Here is a 16147-nt window from a genome sequence, read left to right as displayed (position 1 = left end):
CCATGAAGTCTACCAACTAAAAAAAGGATAGAAGATGCACAAGAAAACCATCAGCTGCAAATTTCCCTTCAATTCATGCACCATTTCCATTTGGAACTGTACTGTTCTCTCACTGCTGAGTCAAATCCTGGAACTCTCTAACAGCACAATGGGTACTTACACTGTAAGGATGGCAGCAAATCAATAAGGCAGCTGACTACCAGATAACTAAGGATTGATAATATATGCTGGTCCAAGTCAGCAATGTCCACTTTCACAACCAAATAAATAATTAAAAAGAAAACAGGTGATGGCATCAAAATCTTTTTGACGATGAAAGGTCTTTCTCTTTTTCCCTGAGACCTTATTGGAAACCCACTCCTCTCACTGAAATAGCAACATGGAAATGGTGGGATATTTTTGATGTGCAGACTTCTTATAAGTTTAGTTCTCTGTGAAATATGGATCAATTATTTTGAATATAAACATCATAGATATGATACAGGAGTACAGGCAACAGATTCTGTCAAAAATGTCTAGGTGATACAAACCACTTTCTGTGTGCTAATATATTTTCCCTCAAACACTAATTATACTGCTGATTTTTTTGTTTACCTTGCAGCTGTATGATGGGATATGTTAATAGTAGCCTCTCTGTGTTCTACGTGGAAAACTTTAAGCAAACAGATCCAAAGGACGATGGGTTAAAATCATTTGGGTTCCAAGTAACATATTGCAGGTATGATATTATCTAGTCTTATCCCTGTATACTAACATCAAATAGCATAATCTCTTAACCTCTTTTCATGACTCTATTAAAGACCACCAATTGTCACATTGTTACTTCATGACCCATTGTAAGCATCTTGCATATGGAAGACTAAGTGTTGGAAATCATTTGATCGGACTGCTAGGTCTCATTTTGTCCTCATTCAAGATTCACATATTTGCTTTATGTAGCATGCATATATTGATAATTACCAGAAGAAAGAATCTTTTATAACCTCAACTAATTTGGCAAAGACCAGGGATACAGAAGTAATTTCTGATGGGGAGTCAAGGATTAGAAGGGAACGTCTCATAAATTAGAGATATATTTCAGCAATAAAATTAGGCAACATTTCTACACATAGGCAGAATTTTGAAATTCTCTCCACAAATGGCAATTAATGCTTGATTAATTGTTAATTTTAAATCTGAGATTGATGTTTTGTTAATATGATTATTATCATAACATAATTGCAGCATAGCAGATGGCCATTTAACACATTGTATCTGTGCTGGCTCTCTACGAGAGCAGTTCATTAATAAGTATAAATATTAAAAGATATGAGATAAAGGCACATAGAGTTATGCTCAGTGGTCTATTCCTGCTTCTATATTCTAATATTCCTATGTATCTTTTGATCAAAGTAATCCTCAATGAGGAATTTGTTTCTGTTCTCTGAATGTAATACTGGCCATTCCTTGTTGAGAAGAAAAGGTAATGTTAGGTTAGATGATTACCTACAGTGTGGAAACAGGCCCATCGACCCTCCGAAGAGAAACCCATCCCCCGATATTTACCTCTGACTAATCCACCTAACACTACAGGCAATTTAGCATGGCCAATTCACCTAACCTGCACATCTTTGGACTGTGGGAGGAAACCCACGCAGACACGGGGAGAATGTGCAAACTCCACACAGACAGTTGCCCAAGGCGGGAATTGAACCCGGGTCTCTGGCGCTGTGAGGCAGCAGTGCTAATCACTGAGCCACCATGCTGCCCCATGAGCCACCTTGCTGCCATGGTATGCTGCTATCTTGCACTGCAATAGTCTTTTGACAATGATAAGACCTGAATTTTAGCTAGGCTGCAATAGTCTTTTGACAATGATAAGACCTGAATTTTAGCTAGGAAATTCTTTGAATTTTAAGGTGATATTGGTCACATGACAACTAAGATTCTTGTTGATAGTGATTAAGTGCTGGTGATGTTATTAAAGATGTTATTGGTGGATTGCTGCAATGCATTTTAAAAACCTTTCTTATCACAGAAATGTTCTTTAACTGAACATCAAAAATTTGGAGACAACACACTGGAAAATGTTAGTAGACTGGAATCACTTTGTTTTTTATTAATTTGTGGGATATGGGTGTTTCTGGCTGGCCAGCATTTATTGCCTATTCCTAGCTGCCCTTGAGAAAGTGGTGGTGGGCAGCCTTCTTGAACTGTTGCAGTTCACCTGCAGTAAGTTGACCCACAATACTATTAAGGAGGGAATTCCAGGATTTTGAACCAGCGACAGTGAAGGAACAGTGATATATTTTCAAGTCATGACGTTGAATGGCTTGGAGGGGAACTTGCTTTGTCATGGATGGTGTCAAGCTTATTAAGTGTTGTTGAAGCTACACCATCCAGGCAAGTGGGGAGTATTCTATCACACTCTTGACTTGTGCCTTGTAGATGATTGTTAGGCTCTGGTGAGTCAGGAGGTGAGTTATTCACCATAGTATTCCCAATCTCTTACCTGTTCTTATAGCCATTGTGTTTATGTGGCAAGTCCAGTTGAATGGTCAATTGTAATCCCAAGAACATTGATAGTGGGGGATTCAGTAATGGCAATTGCATGTTAAGGGGCAGTGGTTAGATTGTCTCTTATGATCATTGGTGATGGTCATAGCTTGGCATTTGTGTGGCACAACTGTTACTTGCTGGAAATGTGTTGCTGGAAAAGCGCAGCAGGTCAGGCAGCATCCAGGGAACAGGAGAATCGATGTTTCGGGCATAAGCCTGTTCCCTGGATGCTGTCTGACCTGCTCCGCTTTTCCAGCAACACATTTCCAGCTCTGATCTCCAGCATCTGCAGACCTCACTTTCTCCACAAATGTTACTTGCCACATGTCAGCCCAAGCCTAGATATTGTCCAGACCTTGTTGCACTTGAACATGGACTGCTTCATGTCTGAGGAGTTGCAAATAGTGCTGACCATTGTGCAATCATTGGCGAACATCCCCACTTCTGACCTTATGATGGAGGGAAGGTGATTGATCAACCCGAGGGCTGAAGATGGTTGGGTCTAGGCCACTACTCTGAGGAATTCCTGAAGGCTTGTCCTGGAGCTGAGATGACTGACCTTCAATAACCCACAACCATCTTCCTATGTGCCAGGTATAACTCCAACAAACACATAGTTTGCCCCCAGATACACACTGATTCCAGTTTTACTCGGGCTCCTTGATAACACACTCAGCTGAATGCATGTCAAAGGCTATCATACTTTCACCTCACCTCTGGAACTCAGTTGTTTTGTCCATGATTGATCCAAAGCTGTAATGAGGCCAGGAGCTGAGTGGCTCTGGCAGAACTGAAACTGAGGAGAGCAGGTCATCATTAAGCAGTGCTGCTTGATAGCACCTGTTGATGACATCTTTCATAATTTTACTAATGATCAAGAATGGACTGATGGGAAATCCAAGATGGTGGCGATCTAGTAGGTCTGCTCTGCTGAGTTCTGCACCATAACCCAGGCATATGGTGCATTTACCCTCCCATTTTTTTAGCAAGTGTGGCAAAATTCAGCAGTCTTAGGTCCCCAGAATTGTTGTGTATTAGGTTTGTTGATCAGGGAAGATGCCCGAGGGAAAAGGGCCATTTGATCATAACGGTCTTCATGAGCATTCCTGTGGACTTAACTGCATTGCAGAGTCTAGTCTCGGAGTTCATGAAACTCCGAGAGAGAATTGAATCAACGATGAAGGAGACCCAGACCAGGCTGGAACCAATCTCAGCCAGGCTGCAAAAACATGAACAGGAGATCCAGCATCTCAGGCAGTGCTGGAGGAGATGGAGCAACGGACCATGGCTTTGGAGAAGGTGGCAGAATCCTCGGCAGGTCAGGTTTAGACCCTGGAGAGGCAGATACGAGCCTTAGTGGAGCAGGTCGACGACCTCAAACACCAAGGCTGACGTAGAACATCCATCTGATCAGGCTGCCGGAACGGGAGGAAGGAGACCAGCTAGTCAGCTTTATGGAGCAATGGCTCCCGCAGCTCTTGGGGCTGGAGGTCGAGGCAGCCAGGTTTGAGTTGAGCGGGGCCAGCGGTTCATGGGTTGCAGTGTCCCCGCCTGGTCCTAGTGCAACTCCAGCACTACAGAGCTAAGCAAATGGTGTTGGAAGCTTCCGGAGCACTGGGGAAAGATCCACAGGCCATGGCATACAAGGGATCAAAAATTATGTTTTTCCAGGACATTTCTGCGGCTGTGATCCACAAGAGGAAGGCCTTTGATGAGGTAAAGAAGGGACTGAAAGACTTGAATATTCAATACTCTGGCAGATATCCGGCAGTGTTACGTTTCAGCCATGGACAGTCCATGTATAATTTTGACTCATCAGAAAAGGCAAAGGACTTCCTGGACACTTTAAAATAGACTGGCTGGTTCAAGTAATATGGACAATAATGTTTTCTTTGTATTCTAAATGGTTTACCTTGTTTACCTAGTTTTGATCTTATTTTTCCCTTTTCTTTCTCCCCTTTCATTTTCTTTTTTTATTATTCCCTTTTCTTTTCTTCTGTCTTTCTTGGTCTGGGATGGGGGAGGGTTTGGGGTTTTTTTAATCAGTACTGACTGGGGTCAAAGTACACGTGGGACGGGTTGAATGCCCACTTCTAATTTTCTTGTTATAAGACACATGTTTTTTTACTTTGTTTTGCCTGGTTTTGGGACATGGCTTCAGCGAGAAGGAGCCATGGAGGGGTTAGTGGGTCATGTGAATGCCCCCTGTGGGCAAGGGGGACAGTCTCTTATTTGTTTTATGTTGGTTAATTGGAGAAGTAGTTTTTCAAAGTTTTGCTTTGGTAGTTTTTGTAGTTGTTTATACGAATCTTTTACTGTTTTTACTCAGCATGTTATGAGTAGGGTTCTTCCTCTCGGAGGGGGGGGGGGGGGGGTGGTGGTGGGTCATGGGCTGTCTTTGGACGGTATGGCTAATTGTTCATTTAAATTGTGTGCTTGAATATTAAGGGGAGTCAGTCACCAATTAAGAGAAAGAAGACCTTTCAAGCCTTAGAAAAGAAAGGGTCGATGTAGCCCTGCTGCGAGAAATACATTTAGGCGATAAGGAACATTTAAAGTTACAGCAAGGAGGGTTTGGCAGGGTGTTTTTCTCGTCCTTTAATTCTAAAAGCAGAGGAGTAGCTATACTCATCTAGAAGAATCTCTCATTTCAGCTGATAGACCAAATTAAGGACGAATATGGGTGATTTGTGACCGTCAAAGATTTGATACATGGAGAGGAGTACAGGATTTTGAATGTACGTTGCCCCCCAGCACACCCCCTCAAATATGGAAGGATCCATTGGGGCCTTGGAGGGAGGTGAGTGGGGAGATGTGGGCGCAAGTTTTGCACTTCTTGCGGTTGCAGGGGAAGGTGCCGGGAGTGGAGGTTGGGTTGTTGGGGGGGGTGTGGACCTGACGAGGGAGTCACGGAGGGAGTGGTCTTTCCGGAACGCTGATNAGCCCCCACCCCAGACACACACACACACACATATACACTCTCTCTCACAGACACTCACAAGCCCCCACCCCAGACACACACACACACACATATACACTCTCTCTCACAGACACTCACAAGCCCCCACCCCAGACACACACACACACACATATACACTCTCTCTCACAGACACTCACAAGCCCCCACCCCAGACACACACACACACACATATACACTCTCTCTCACAGACACTCACAAGCCCCCACCCCAGACACACACACACACACATATACACTCTCTCTCACAGACACTCACAAGCCCCCACCCCAGACACACACACACACACATATACGCTTGTGGGGTGAATTTGTACTTGCAGAGTTACGTTGTACTTTGATCAAAACCTGTATGAATCCATCTCTGTTAACTCATTTTTTAGATTAGAATCAGTCTAAATATTATGGCACAGACAACAGAACACAGGGGGCTAACACCTTCAACATCTTATCTGGCCTGACACCAATTGTTACAGTTAACCTGAGAATGTAACTTAAAAACATTTTGTGATTTACATATGAAACAAGTGAAACTATCATAGTCATTCCAACAGATGAGAGACTTAACAAACAATCAAGGTATTTTCCAATGTGCAATGTCAGTCACATCACACTGTAAACCTTTGCTATAAATTCTGGGTCTTACAATTGTGTCCTCCACAACCCTCCAACCACAGGGGATGAACTCGGATTTCTCCAGCTTCCTCATTTCCCCTCCCCCCACCTTATCTCAGTCCCAACTCTCGGATTCAGCACCGCCCACTTGACCTGCAATCTTCTTCCCAAACTCTGCGCCCCCACCCTCTCTCTGGCCTATCATCCTCACCCTCACGTCTTTCCACCTATCATATTCCCAGCGCCCTTCCCCCAAATTCCCTCCCCCCTACCTTTTATCTCAGCCCCCTTGGCACACCAGCCTCATTCCTGAAGAAGGGCTTATGCCCGAAACGTCGATTCTCCTGCTCCTTGGATGCTGCCTGTCCTGCTGTGTTTTTCCAGCACCACATTTTTCAACTCTGGTCTCCAGCATCTGCAGTCCTCACTTTCTCCTCCACAATATCTGTGTCTTGTCTAATACAAATGATTAATTTATTTGGTTCTTTCTTGGGGTATAAAATCACTTTTATGAATTTGGAGGCCATGCCTCCAGGGAGTCTTGTCAGAATACCCGACCAGAGGTGGAATCGATTCCCTTTCAGATGGTCACAGGTAGGCTTCCATTACTTAGGCATATTTATTGCTCCGGCCTTTGATCAATTATACAAAGCTAATTTTGTGCAGTTGCTGGAGAAGATAAGACAGGACCTTTAGTGCTGGGAGGCTCTTCCAATATCTTGGTTGGGTAGAATAGCTCTGGTTAAAATGAATGTTCTTCCTTGTTTATTATATCCCATGCAAATGTTGCCTTTGACGCTACCTAGGCAAGTGCTACGGAGGCTTAACAGTTGGTTCGGTTGTTTCATCTGGCGTCACAGGCAAACTCTTATTAAGCTTGCTAAATTGCAGCTTCCATGGGGATGGGGTGTGGACTTTCCAGATTTTAAGAAATATCAATTAAGTTCCTTATTATCCTGTGTGACTGTTTGGGCCTGCCAGGACTCAGGGTCAATTTGGCTGGACATCGAGGCCTCCCAGGCAAAATGCTCCCTCATTAATTTGTTGTTTATGGACAAGATGAGGACTGCCTTGGAGCATTGCGGAAATCCGATTGTCCTTAACACGGTTAAAGCATGGAGAATGATGTGACAAAGTGAGGGCAATTTATGTAAAACCTCCCTTTTTACGCCCATAGTAGGAATGCCTGGATTTTGGATGGGATCAATGGATTCTGGCTTTAGGTTCTGGGAGTCTAGAGGAGTTTCCTGTTTGGGAGACTTATTTGAGGGGGAGGTTATGATGTCTTTCAATCAGCTGAGCCAGAAATATGAACTGTCTAGTAGGGACCTCTTTTGTTATTTTCAGATTAGGGACTTTGTACAGACTTTATACATTGTTGGTTAATCCCTATAAATCTGATATAGAGAGGAGAGTGCTTCGGTCCACTTCGAGGTATTCACTCGATCAGTACTCGAAGGACATGCAGCAGCTCTGCAGGATCTTGACTCAAGAATTGGGGGTGGAGATCTCATTAGAGGCATGGGAGGATATTTGACAGAATGTGAGGAAGGTTTTGATTTGTAATAGGATGCAGCTATGCAACTGAAGGTTGTCTGCAGGGCTTATTTGGCACTGGAGCGGCTTGTGAAATTTAAGAAAGAAGCATCTCCAATGTGTCCTAAATGTAAAATAGATATTGGTACTCTTACTCATTGCTTGTGGTCATGCCACAAGCTTCGTAGGTAGGCTTGTGAAATTTAAGAAAGAAGCATCTCCAATGTGTCCCAAATGTAAAATAGATATTGGTACTCTTACTCATTGCTTGTGGTCATGCCACAAGCTTTGTAGGTATTGGGGCGCTATAGCAAGTGTTTTGGAAGGGGTCTTGGGAACTGAGGTCAAGGTAGATCCGGTATCCCTCCTCTTGGGTCTGCTGAATCTGCCCTCTTTAGATGCATGGGAAGAACATTCTGATGAGCCTCTTATCAGAAAGTCCTCCAGGACTTTCAGGGTGGTGTAGGTTAGTTATGAAGCATATACCCCTAGACTTCCTTACAAGTATGGTACACTGGAAAACGGAATTTTTTTATAGGACGCGGTGACCCTTTTTGAACTATATAGACGCAGACTTGTCAGCTATATTGAATAGGGCCTTGGTGTATCCGCGAGGGCTGTGTCTGGCGGGCCGGGGGCCCCTGAGAGGAAGAATCCCAAATAAGTACAGGTACGCAAACTGATGCTACCGGTGATGGGGAGCTTTGGCAGAGTTGCACCCGCGTTGTAATTTAATTTAAGTTAATTTACCTTGGTTCAATCTAATTTAATTTAGTTTATTTTGTTTAATTGTTTATTGAATTGTAGTATGGGTAGTTTTTTTAGCTTTATTTCTTTCAAACTGTTTGCGGAGTAGAGTAGTACTTCGATTATTGTTATTGTTGTTATATTATAAGATTGTTTTGCTATGTTGCAGTAATTTTACAATCTTGTAAAAATTCAAATTTTTTTTTCAATAAAAATATTTATTTAAAAAAGTGAACTGATGGGGTGGTAATTGGCTGACTTGGATTTGTCCTTTTTATGTACAGGCCATACCTTGGCAATTTTCTGCATTATCAGGTAGATGCCAGTGTTGTAACTGTCCTGGAAGAACTTGACTAAGGGTCTGGCAAATTCTGGAGCACAAGTTTTTAGTACCATTGCCAGAATGTTGTTAGGACCCATAGCTTTTGCAGTATCTAGTGTCTCCAACCACTCCATTGTCTCACTTGAAATGAATGTAATTAGCTGAAGTCTGGTATCTGTAATGCTGGGGAGCAGTGAAGCAGACCAAAATGGATTGCACTCGGCACTTCTAGCTGAAAATTGCTGCGAGTGCTTCAGCCTTTCCTCTTGCACTAATCTGCTGGCCTCTACCATCATTGAGAATGGGGATATTTGTGAAGCCTGTTCCTCCAGTGAGTTGTTTAATTGTCTACCACCATTCACGATTGCATGTGGCAGGACTTCAGAGTTTAGACTTGATCCATTGGTTGTTGGATTGTTTAGCTCTATCACTTCCTCCTTATGGCATGAAAGTTGTCCTCTTTGGTAGCGTCACCAGTTTGACACCCCATATTTAAGTATGCTGGGTACTGCTCCTGGCATGCACTCCTGCACTCTCCATTCAACTAGGATTGATCCCCTCACTTTGTGTGTATGCTGAGTGGGGGAATATGCTGGGCCATGTAGTTACAGAGTGTACTAGAATAAAATTCTTATGCTGCTAGTCCACAGTGTCTCATAGGTGCCTGGTCTTTAGTTGCAACATCTGTCTGATTTAGCACAGTGATAGTGCCATACAGCACAATGAAGGATATTCACACCTTGAAGGCAGAACCACCTCTACTGATACTTGAGATTTTGGAGATTTTTAGCTCAGGTCGTGGATCAGGTTGTAAGTTTGCTCACTGAGCTGGTGGGTTAATTCTCAAACGTTTTGTCACCATGCTAGGTAACATCATCAGTGAGCCTCTAGAGCAGCGCTGGTGTTTTGCCCCGCCTCCAATTTATGTCTCTTGGTTTGTTGTGGTAGGTGATATCATTTCCAGTTCTGTTTCTGAAAGGTTGGTAAATGGGCTCCAAGTCTATATATTTGTTGGTGAAGTTCCAGTTTGAATTCTTGGCCTCGAGGAATTCCCACGCTTGTCTTTGTTTAGCCTGTCCCAGGATGGATGCATTGTCCCTCTCGAACTGGTGTCCATCTTCGTCTGTGTGTATGGATACCAGTGATAGTTGGTCATGTCTTTTGGTGACTAGTTGGTGCTCTTGTATCCTAGTAGGTAGTTTCCTGCTGTCTATTCAATGTAATGTTTGTTGCAGTCCTAGCAGGGTATTTTGTATATGACATTCGTTCTGTTGTCTGTGGGCATGGGATCCTTTAAGTTCACCAGTGTGATGACAGGTTTGTGACCACCATGATGCCAAGAAACCAGAGTAGAAAATGTGTTGCTGGAAAAGCGCAGCAGGTCAGGCAGCATCCAAGGAACAGGAGAATCGACGTTTCGGGCATAAGCCCTTCTTCAGGATTCCTGAAGAAGGGCTTATGCCTGAAACGTCGATTCTCCTGTTCCTTGGATGCTGCCTGACCTGCTGCGCTTTTCCAGCAACACATTTTCAGCTCTGATCTCCGGCATCTGCAGTCCTCACTTTCTCCTCGAAGAAACCAGAGTAGTCTGGTCATCATCTCTGAAATGTCTTTGATGTATGGTAGGGTTGCTAGGCATGTTGTGTGTTCCTGTTTAGGTCTGATGTGCAGAAATCGGCCGACTGTGCTTATCGGGTAACCGTTGTTCCTGAATACATTGTACAGATGTTTTTCCTTAGCTTTTCATAGCTTCTGGGTGCGGCAGTTTCTGGTATTGCTGCCTCACAGTGCCAGGGATCTGGGTTTGATTCCCGCCTCGGGCGACTGCCTGTGTGGAGTTTGTACATTCTCCCCGTGTCTGCATAGGTTTCCTCTGGGTGCTCCGGTTTCCTCCCACAGTCCAAATGATGTGCAGGTCAGGTGAATTGGCCATGCTAAATTGCCCATAGTGTTAGGTCCATTAGTCAGGGATAAATATAGACTAGGGGAAAGGGTCTGGGTGAGTTACTCTTCGGAGGATTAGTGTGGACCTGTTGGACTGAAGGTACTGTTTCCATACTGTAGTGAATCTAATCTAACCTAATCCGTCCTGATGCAGCTTCATTTGTTGGTGTTGGGATGGTTGCTCCTGTAATTGAGTATCTCGTCAGTGTGTGTGGCTTTCTTGGACAGAAGAACCTTGATTATCTGAACGAGATGGCGGGCACTATTTCGTTTGGATAATTGATTCTTCGGTCAATTAATTCAATGCCTTTCCTCTGGGGCTGGGAGTTTTCTGTTAAGTCTGCTCCCTGTTCAGGAGATCGAGGCAGCAGCACACCCTGCGCGAGATCCTGTGACCCCATCTATCCCTGGCTGCCCCCCAACCCTGTTCAACACCACCCTCATCCGCCCTCTCCACCTGCTTCCCGTCCGCCCCACCATCGTCGCCCCCCCCCCCACCCGCACCCCCAACCCTGCCTGTCCAACACTGCCCCCCCGTCCGCCCCCAACCTAGTCCTCCCCACCCACAATCCGACCCCGCGTCTGAGCCCCCACCCCAATCCGACCCAGCCACCCCAACCCCCTGCAGCCCCCGGGCAGCCGGACCGGACACCAACAGTAAGACTGCTTCTGTGTTTGGGTGGGGGGCATGAGTCTCCAAATAGCGCGCACTATTCCACCTTTGCCCTGTACAGGACAATACTGGAGACTTTATCTGGGGAAGCGGGTTTAGGCTACACCCCTGTGTAGAACTCCAGGGAAAGTGTGGGGGCAGAGAGAGAGGGCGGGAGGTCAGTCATTTGGAGATGATGCCTGTACTCCCATCGATGTCTAGGACTGTTCTCGGCATCATTTCAGTAAGCCAAGTTCACTTTTAATCACTGTAAACAAAAGCCACAATCAGTGTTGGAAACACGTCTTTGATGTTTCTATTGGGACCTTGAGAACTTCTTCGGATAGTCCGATATTCAGGTAATTGATATTCGGATAATCGAGGTTCCTCTGTATACGCTGATCTGCAGCTCTCCATTGGCTTTTCATTCTACTGTGACGTCCAGGAAGGGGAGTTATTGTTCGCTTCCTCTTTGGTGAATTTTATACTGGTAAGGATGTCTAGGAAGAGGATTTGGATATTGTTCTTCTCTTTGGTGAATTTTATATGGATAAGGATGTTGTTTATGTGCTTGTGGGTTTCTTCTAGTTTGTTGCATTTCATGATCACAACATACTGCAGCATCCAGGAACTATGAGAAGCCAAGAAAAAAACACCTATATAATGTATTGAGGAACAACGGTTATCCGATAAGCGTATTCTGTCAATTCCTGCACAACAGACCTAAACAGGAAAACAAAACATGCCCAGAGACTCTTGCCACCCTACCATACATCAAAGACACTTTAGAGATGATGACCAAATTACTCCAGCCCTTGGGCACTATAGTTGCCCACATCCTACCATCACACTGAAACAGTTGCTGGTGAATTTAAAGGTCCCTGTACCCACAGCCATCAGAACAAACGTCATATACAAAATACCCTGTAAGGACTGCAACAAGCATTTCATTGGACAGATGGGCAGGAAACTACCCACCAGAATACGTGAGCACCAACTAGTCACCAAAAGACATGACCAACTATCACATATACACAGATGAGGAGGGGCACTAGTTTGATGGAGACAATACATTCATCCTGTGATAGGTTAAGCGTGGGAGGCATGGTATTCAAACCGGAACTCCATTAACAAATATATAGATTTGGACTCCATTTAGCAACCTCTCAGAAACAGAACCAGAAATGATACCACTTACCACAACAAACCAAGACACATAAGTAGCAAACAGGACAAAACAGCAATACTTCACTGGAGGCTCACTGATGATGTTACCTAGCATGGTGATGAAACATCTGAGAACCCACCAACTGAGCGAGCAAACTTACAACCTTTACTGATACTGTCATGGACACTTATATCTGTAGCCAGCAGACTGGAAAGGATGAGGTAAAGTATATTTTTCCCTCTTGTTGATTCCTTCACAACCTGCTGCAGACCCAGCCTAGCAGCTATGTCCCTTAGGACCCGAACAGTAGTGTTGCTGCTGAGCCATTGTTGGTGGTGGACATTGAAATTCTCCAATCAGAACATGTTTTGTGTCCTTGCCACACTCAGTGCTGACTCCAAGTATTGTTCAGCATGGAGGAGTACCAATTCATTAACGGAGGGAGGTCTGCACATGGTAACCAGCAGGAGTTCCTTGCCCATCTTTAATCTGACGCCGTGAGACTTCATGGGTTCCAGATTCAATGTTGTGGACTCCCAAGACAACACCCTCCCAACTGTATACCACTGTGCCAGATTCTTCTGCTGGGTCTGTCTGACCGGTGGGACAGGACATATCCAGAGATGGTGCTATTGGTATTTAGGACATTATCTGTGAGGTATCATTCCATGAGTATGATTATGCCAGGCTGTTGCTTGACTCTTCTGTGATACAGCTCTCCTAACTTTGGCACTAGCGTCCAGATGTTAGTAAGGAGGACTTTGCAGGGTTAACAGAGTTGGTTCTATCATTGTCTTTTTCAGGGCATAAGTCAATGCCATATGGTCCATCCAGTTTAATTTCTTTGAGACTTTGTTATGATTGTTTCAACTGAGTGACTTGCTAGGCCATTTCACAGGGAAATTGAGAGTCAACCACATTGCTGTGCATCTGGAATCACATGTAGGCCAGTTCAAGTGATGATGGCAGATTTCCTTCTTTAAAAGACATTAGTGAACCAGATGTGTTTTTCTGACCATCTGTTGATTTCATAGTAATCAGTAGATTCTTAATTCCAGACTTTTAAAAAATTGAATTTAAATTCTATCATGGCAGGATTCAAACCTGGGTTACCAGAACATTAGCTGAGTTTCTGGATTAATAGTCTAGTGATAATACCACTAAGCCATCACCTATCTTTCCTACAATTGTGGCTTCCTACAATTGTCTAGAAGTTCTGCCAACCTCCAAGATGGCCATCAAAGTAGGATGGGTCAAGGCTGGGACTCAAACAGACCCAACATTGGGTTGGGACAGGTATGTTGACTGTGCAATGTAATGGTGGTTGTGGTCACCAGTTGGAGGCCCAATCACAGGCTACAGTATGTTGATCTGAAGATTTCCAAAGTTTCAAAACTTTTAATCCATTGGCTGGCAAGAGTAAAGGTTAATTACAGTTCCAACTTCTGCAACTGCCAGCATTCCTGGGCCACAATGTTTTACCAGGCATCTACTTGCCACTTTAACTGCTTTATTTTGTGTTTGCTTATTCTGTGCCTGTTCTGCAGATATCGTGATTATAGAACCGTTGATGACTATAAGTACACAGTCCAGTTTTGGCATATTTTTGCTGCACGTTTGGCCTTCCTGATTTTATTTGAGGTAAACAGATTTTTCTCTCTGTACAATTACATAATACAAAATATTACAAACCTCTGGATTATATGATATTTATTCATATTATGTTTGTTACACAGTGTGATGAAAGATATATACAATATTTATTATTTTTGGACTTTAGATAGTTTTAAAAAGAGATGCATATGAATGTCTTAGTGCTGTGAAAATTTCTGGTGAAAAAAACATCACTCTGACATCTATCCTAAATAACCTAAATGCACCAGAACAAAGAAGACCTCTGACTGCAACAAAGCCTTGGGAGAACCCTAGAGTGAGAACTGAATAAGATATTCATATTTTTGGTTTAATGACAATCAATTTAAATACTTAAGCAATTAGATTTGTTTTGACTTCAGATTTGAAAACCCAGCATTTAGGTGAGAAGAATAAAGAGTTGCGTACTGACGCAAGTTTTTAAGTTTCTCTCCTAGCAGATTTTAGTTGAATGGAAACCAGTCAATTTGATGGCAATGTTTTCCTTAGTTTGTGAAGATTCCAAGCCAGGAATGTGGAGATGGGCATCTTCAGATTGTTATACTTGAAAAGTTTAGGCCACCAGAACTGTCTTCAGATTCTGAAAGCAATCATAAAATTGCATTTACAATTTAAGAAAGAAGAACTGGAAGGAGTCAGTTAAGTCAAAATATAAAGAGTTGAGATAGGAGTATAATTTCTCTGTTGTAACAAGAAATAAGTCAAAACGTTGTTATAATATTTGTATTACGATCTTTCAATTTTTTAAATTTGGACCTATTGTTTTCTTTCTTTTGTGTAATAATGTTCCGTTGCTAAAGAGCTTCTGCAACCACATGCAAATATGTCTTGTGATGAGCCACCATATAAACCAACTAACCAAAGAAAAAAAGATCCATCAAGCCAGATTTCATGCTGGGATCAGACTTGACCCGAGGTACCATCAGCTGGGATCATAACAAGTGGGGACTTTTGCAATATCGGAATGAATTTAAAAGGGATCTATGTCTTTTTAAAGAAATTGATACATAGAGTTATTGGACATAAAACAGGACTGGTGTGGTTTATTACATGGATTGTACTTGTAAACAGCTATGAATATTGCTAAGAAGTTTCTGAGAATGGAAGACACAAGAGTGGGTTATTTGAAAACAGCGACTGAAGGATTTAACAAATAAGTTGAAGATAGAAAGTAAAGTAGGATCTCATAATGATGAGATGTTTTAAGTAATTATCCACTATTTAAAATTAAAAGGAGGAAACCCTTAAATGGAGATGGCAGCTATAACTAACTAAGGTTCAGTTAAAAACAAAAAATAATGAGCTCAAGGAGAAAGAGAAAAAATGAAAATTCTTGAATAGGAAGGAAAGAGTAATGGAAAGGGAGAGTACAGAAAGAAAAAGATAAATTAAAATAAAGGTTGCACTGGAAAGAAAGTGAAAAGGAATGGGAGATGTGTTACGGACTAGGCCAGACCACTCAAAACAGTCTTAAGCAGGCAACCCAGTCCATAACTTTGCAATTTGTTTTGATAAGTGTACAGTGAAAATTACCCGGAGTAAGTTAGCTAGGTTGATTACCAGGTTTTAAAACAGACAAAACTTTATTCACAAAATGACACAATGAAACACAAAGAACAGAATAAAGAACCTCTAGAGAACTCAGTCTATCCAAACTAGACTTCATTATGCTGTTCCGAATATACATGACAGTCCCAATAAGCAAACCCCCTTAAAAAACAGTAAAAATGGAACAGATGCTTACAGGTTGAAGTTAGAAGGGCAGAAGGAGAGAGAGAGAGAGTTTCGTAGCCTGCTTTCACACAGCTGAACTCCTAGTTCTGGACTGAACTGCTCAGCTAGGGAGCTGACCGATCTCCTTTCATTATACAGGTCACTTCTAAAACATGACCTGTATAATGTTGGTTAATGTTGATTGATGTGAACAGGGCTGTTACATCAAAGGAGACCATTATTTCATCCTCTTCTATCTTAGTGTCTTTGATGGTCTTCAGGA

The 16147-nt window shown here is 42.9% G+C and overlaps 1 protein-coding gene and 1 long non-coding RNA gene across 3 annotated transcripts in view; one reads left to right on the top strand and one right to left on the bottom strand.

The window, feature by feature from the left end:
* LOC122557905 (anoctamin-9-like) overlaps positions 1–16147 on the top strand; it is a 130459-nt gene that overhangs the window by 104014 nt on the left and 10298 nt on the right. For both annotated transcript variants that reach the window (XM_043706111.1, XM_043706110.1), the window contains 2 exons: positions 602–718; positions 14046–14139. In XM_043706111.1, the coding sequence (XP_043562046.1) occupies positions 602–718; positions 14046–14139 (211 nt within the window). The remainder of the gene's footprint in view (positions 1–601; positions 719–14045; positions 14140–16147) is intronic.
* The window catches only part of LOC122557908, a 37114-nt gene continuing 35586 nt past the window's right edge, over positions 14620–16147 (bottom strand). Inside the window, exon 3 of the long non-coding RNA XR_006313971.1 lies at positions 14620–14731. This is a non-coding gene — a long non-coding RNA (uncharacterized LOC122557908). The remainder of the gene's footprint in view (positions 14732–16147) is intronic.

This window comes from Chiloscyllium plagiosum, chromosome 16, assembly GCF_004010195.1.
Source record: "Chiloscyllium plagiosum isolate BGI_BamShark_2017 chromosome 16, ASM401019v2, whole genome shotgun sequence".
In the NCBI taxonomy this organism is placed as follows: domain Eukaryota; kingdom Metazoa; phylum Chordata; class Chondrichthyes; order Orectolobiformes; family Hemiscylliidae; genus Chiloscyllium; species Chiloscyllium plagiosum.
Note: the sequence above shows the minus strand (reverse complement) of the source record. Positions and strands in the feature narration are given on the sequence as shown.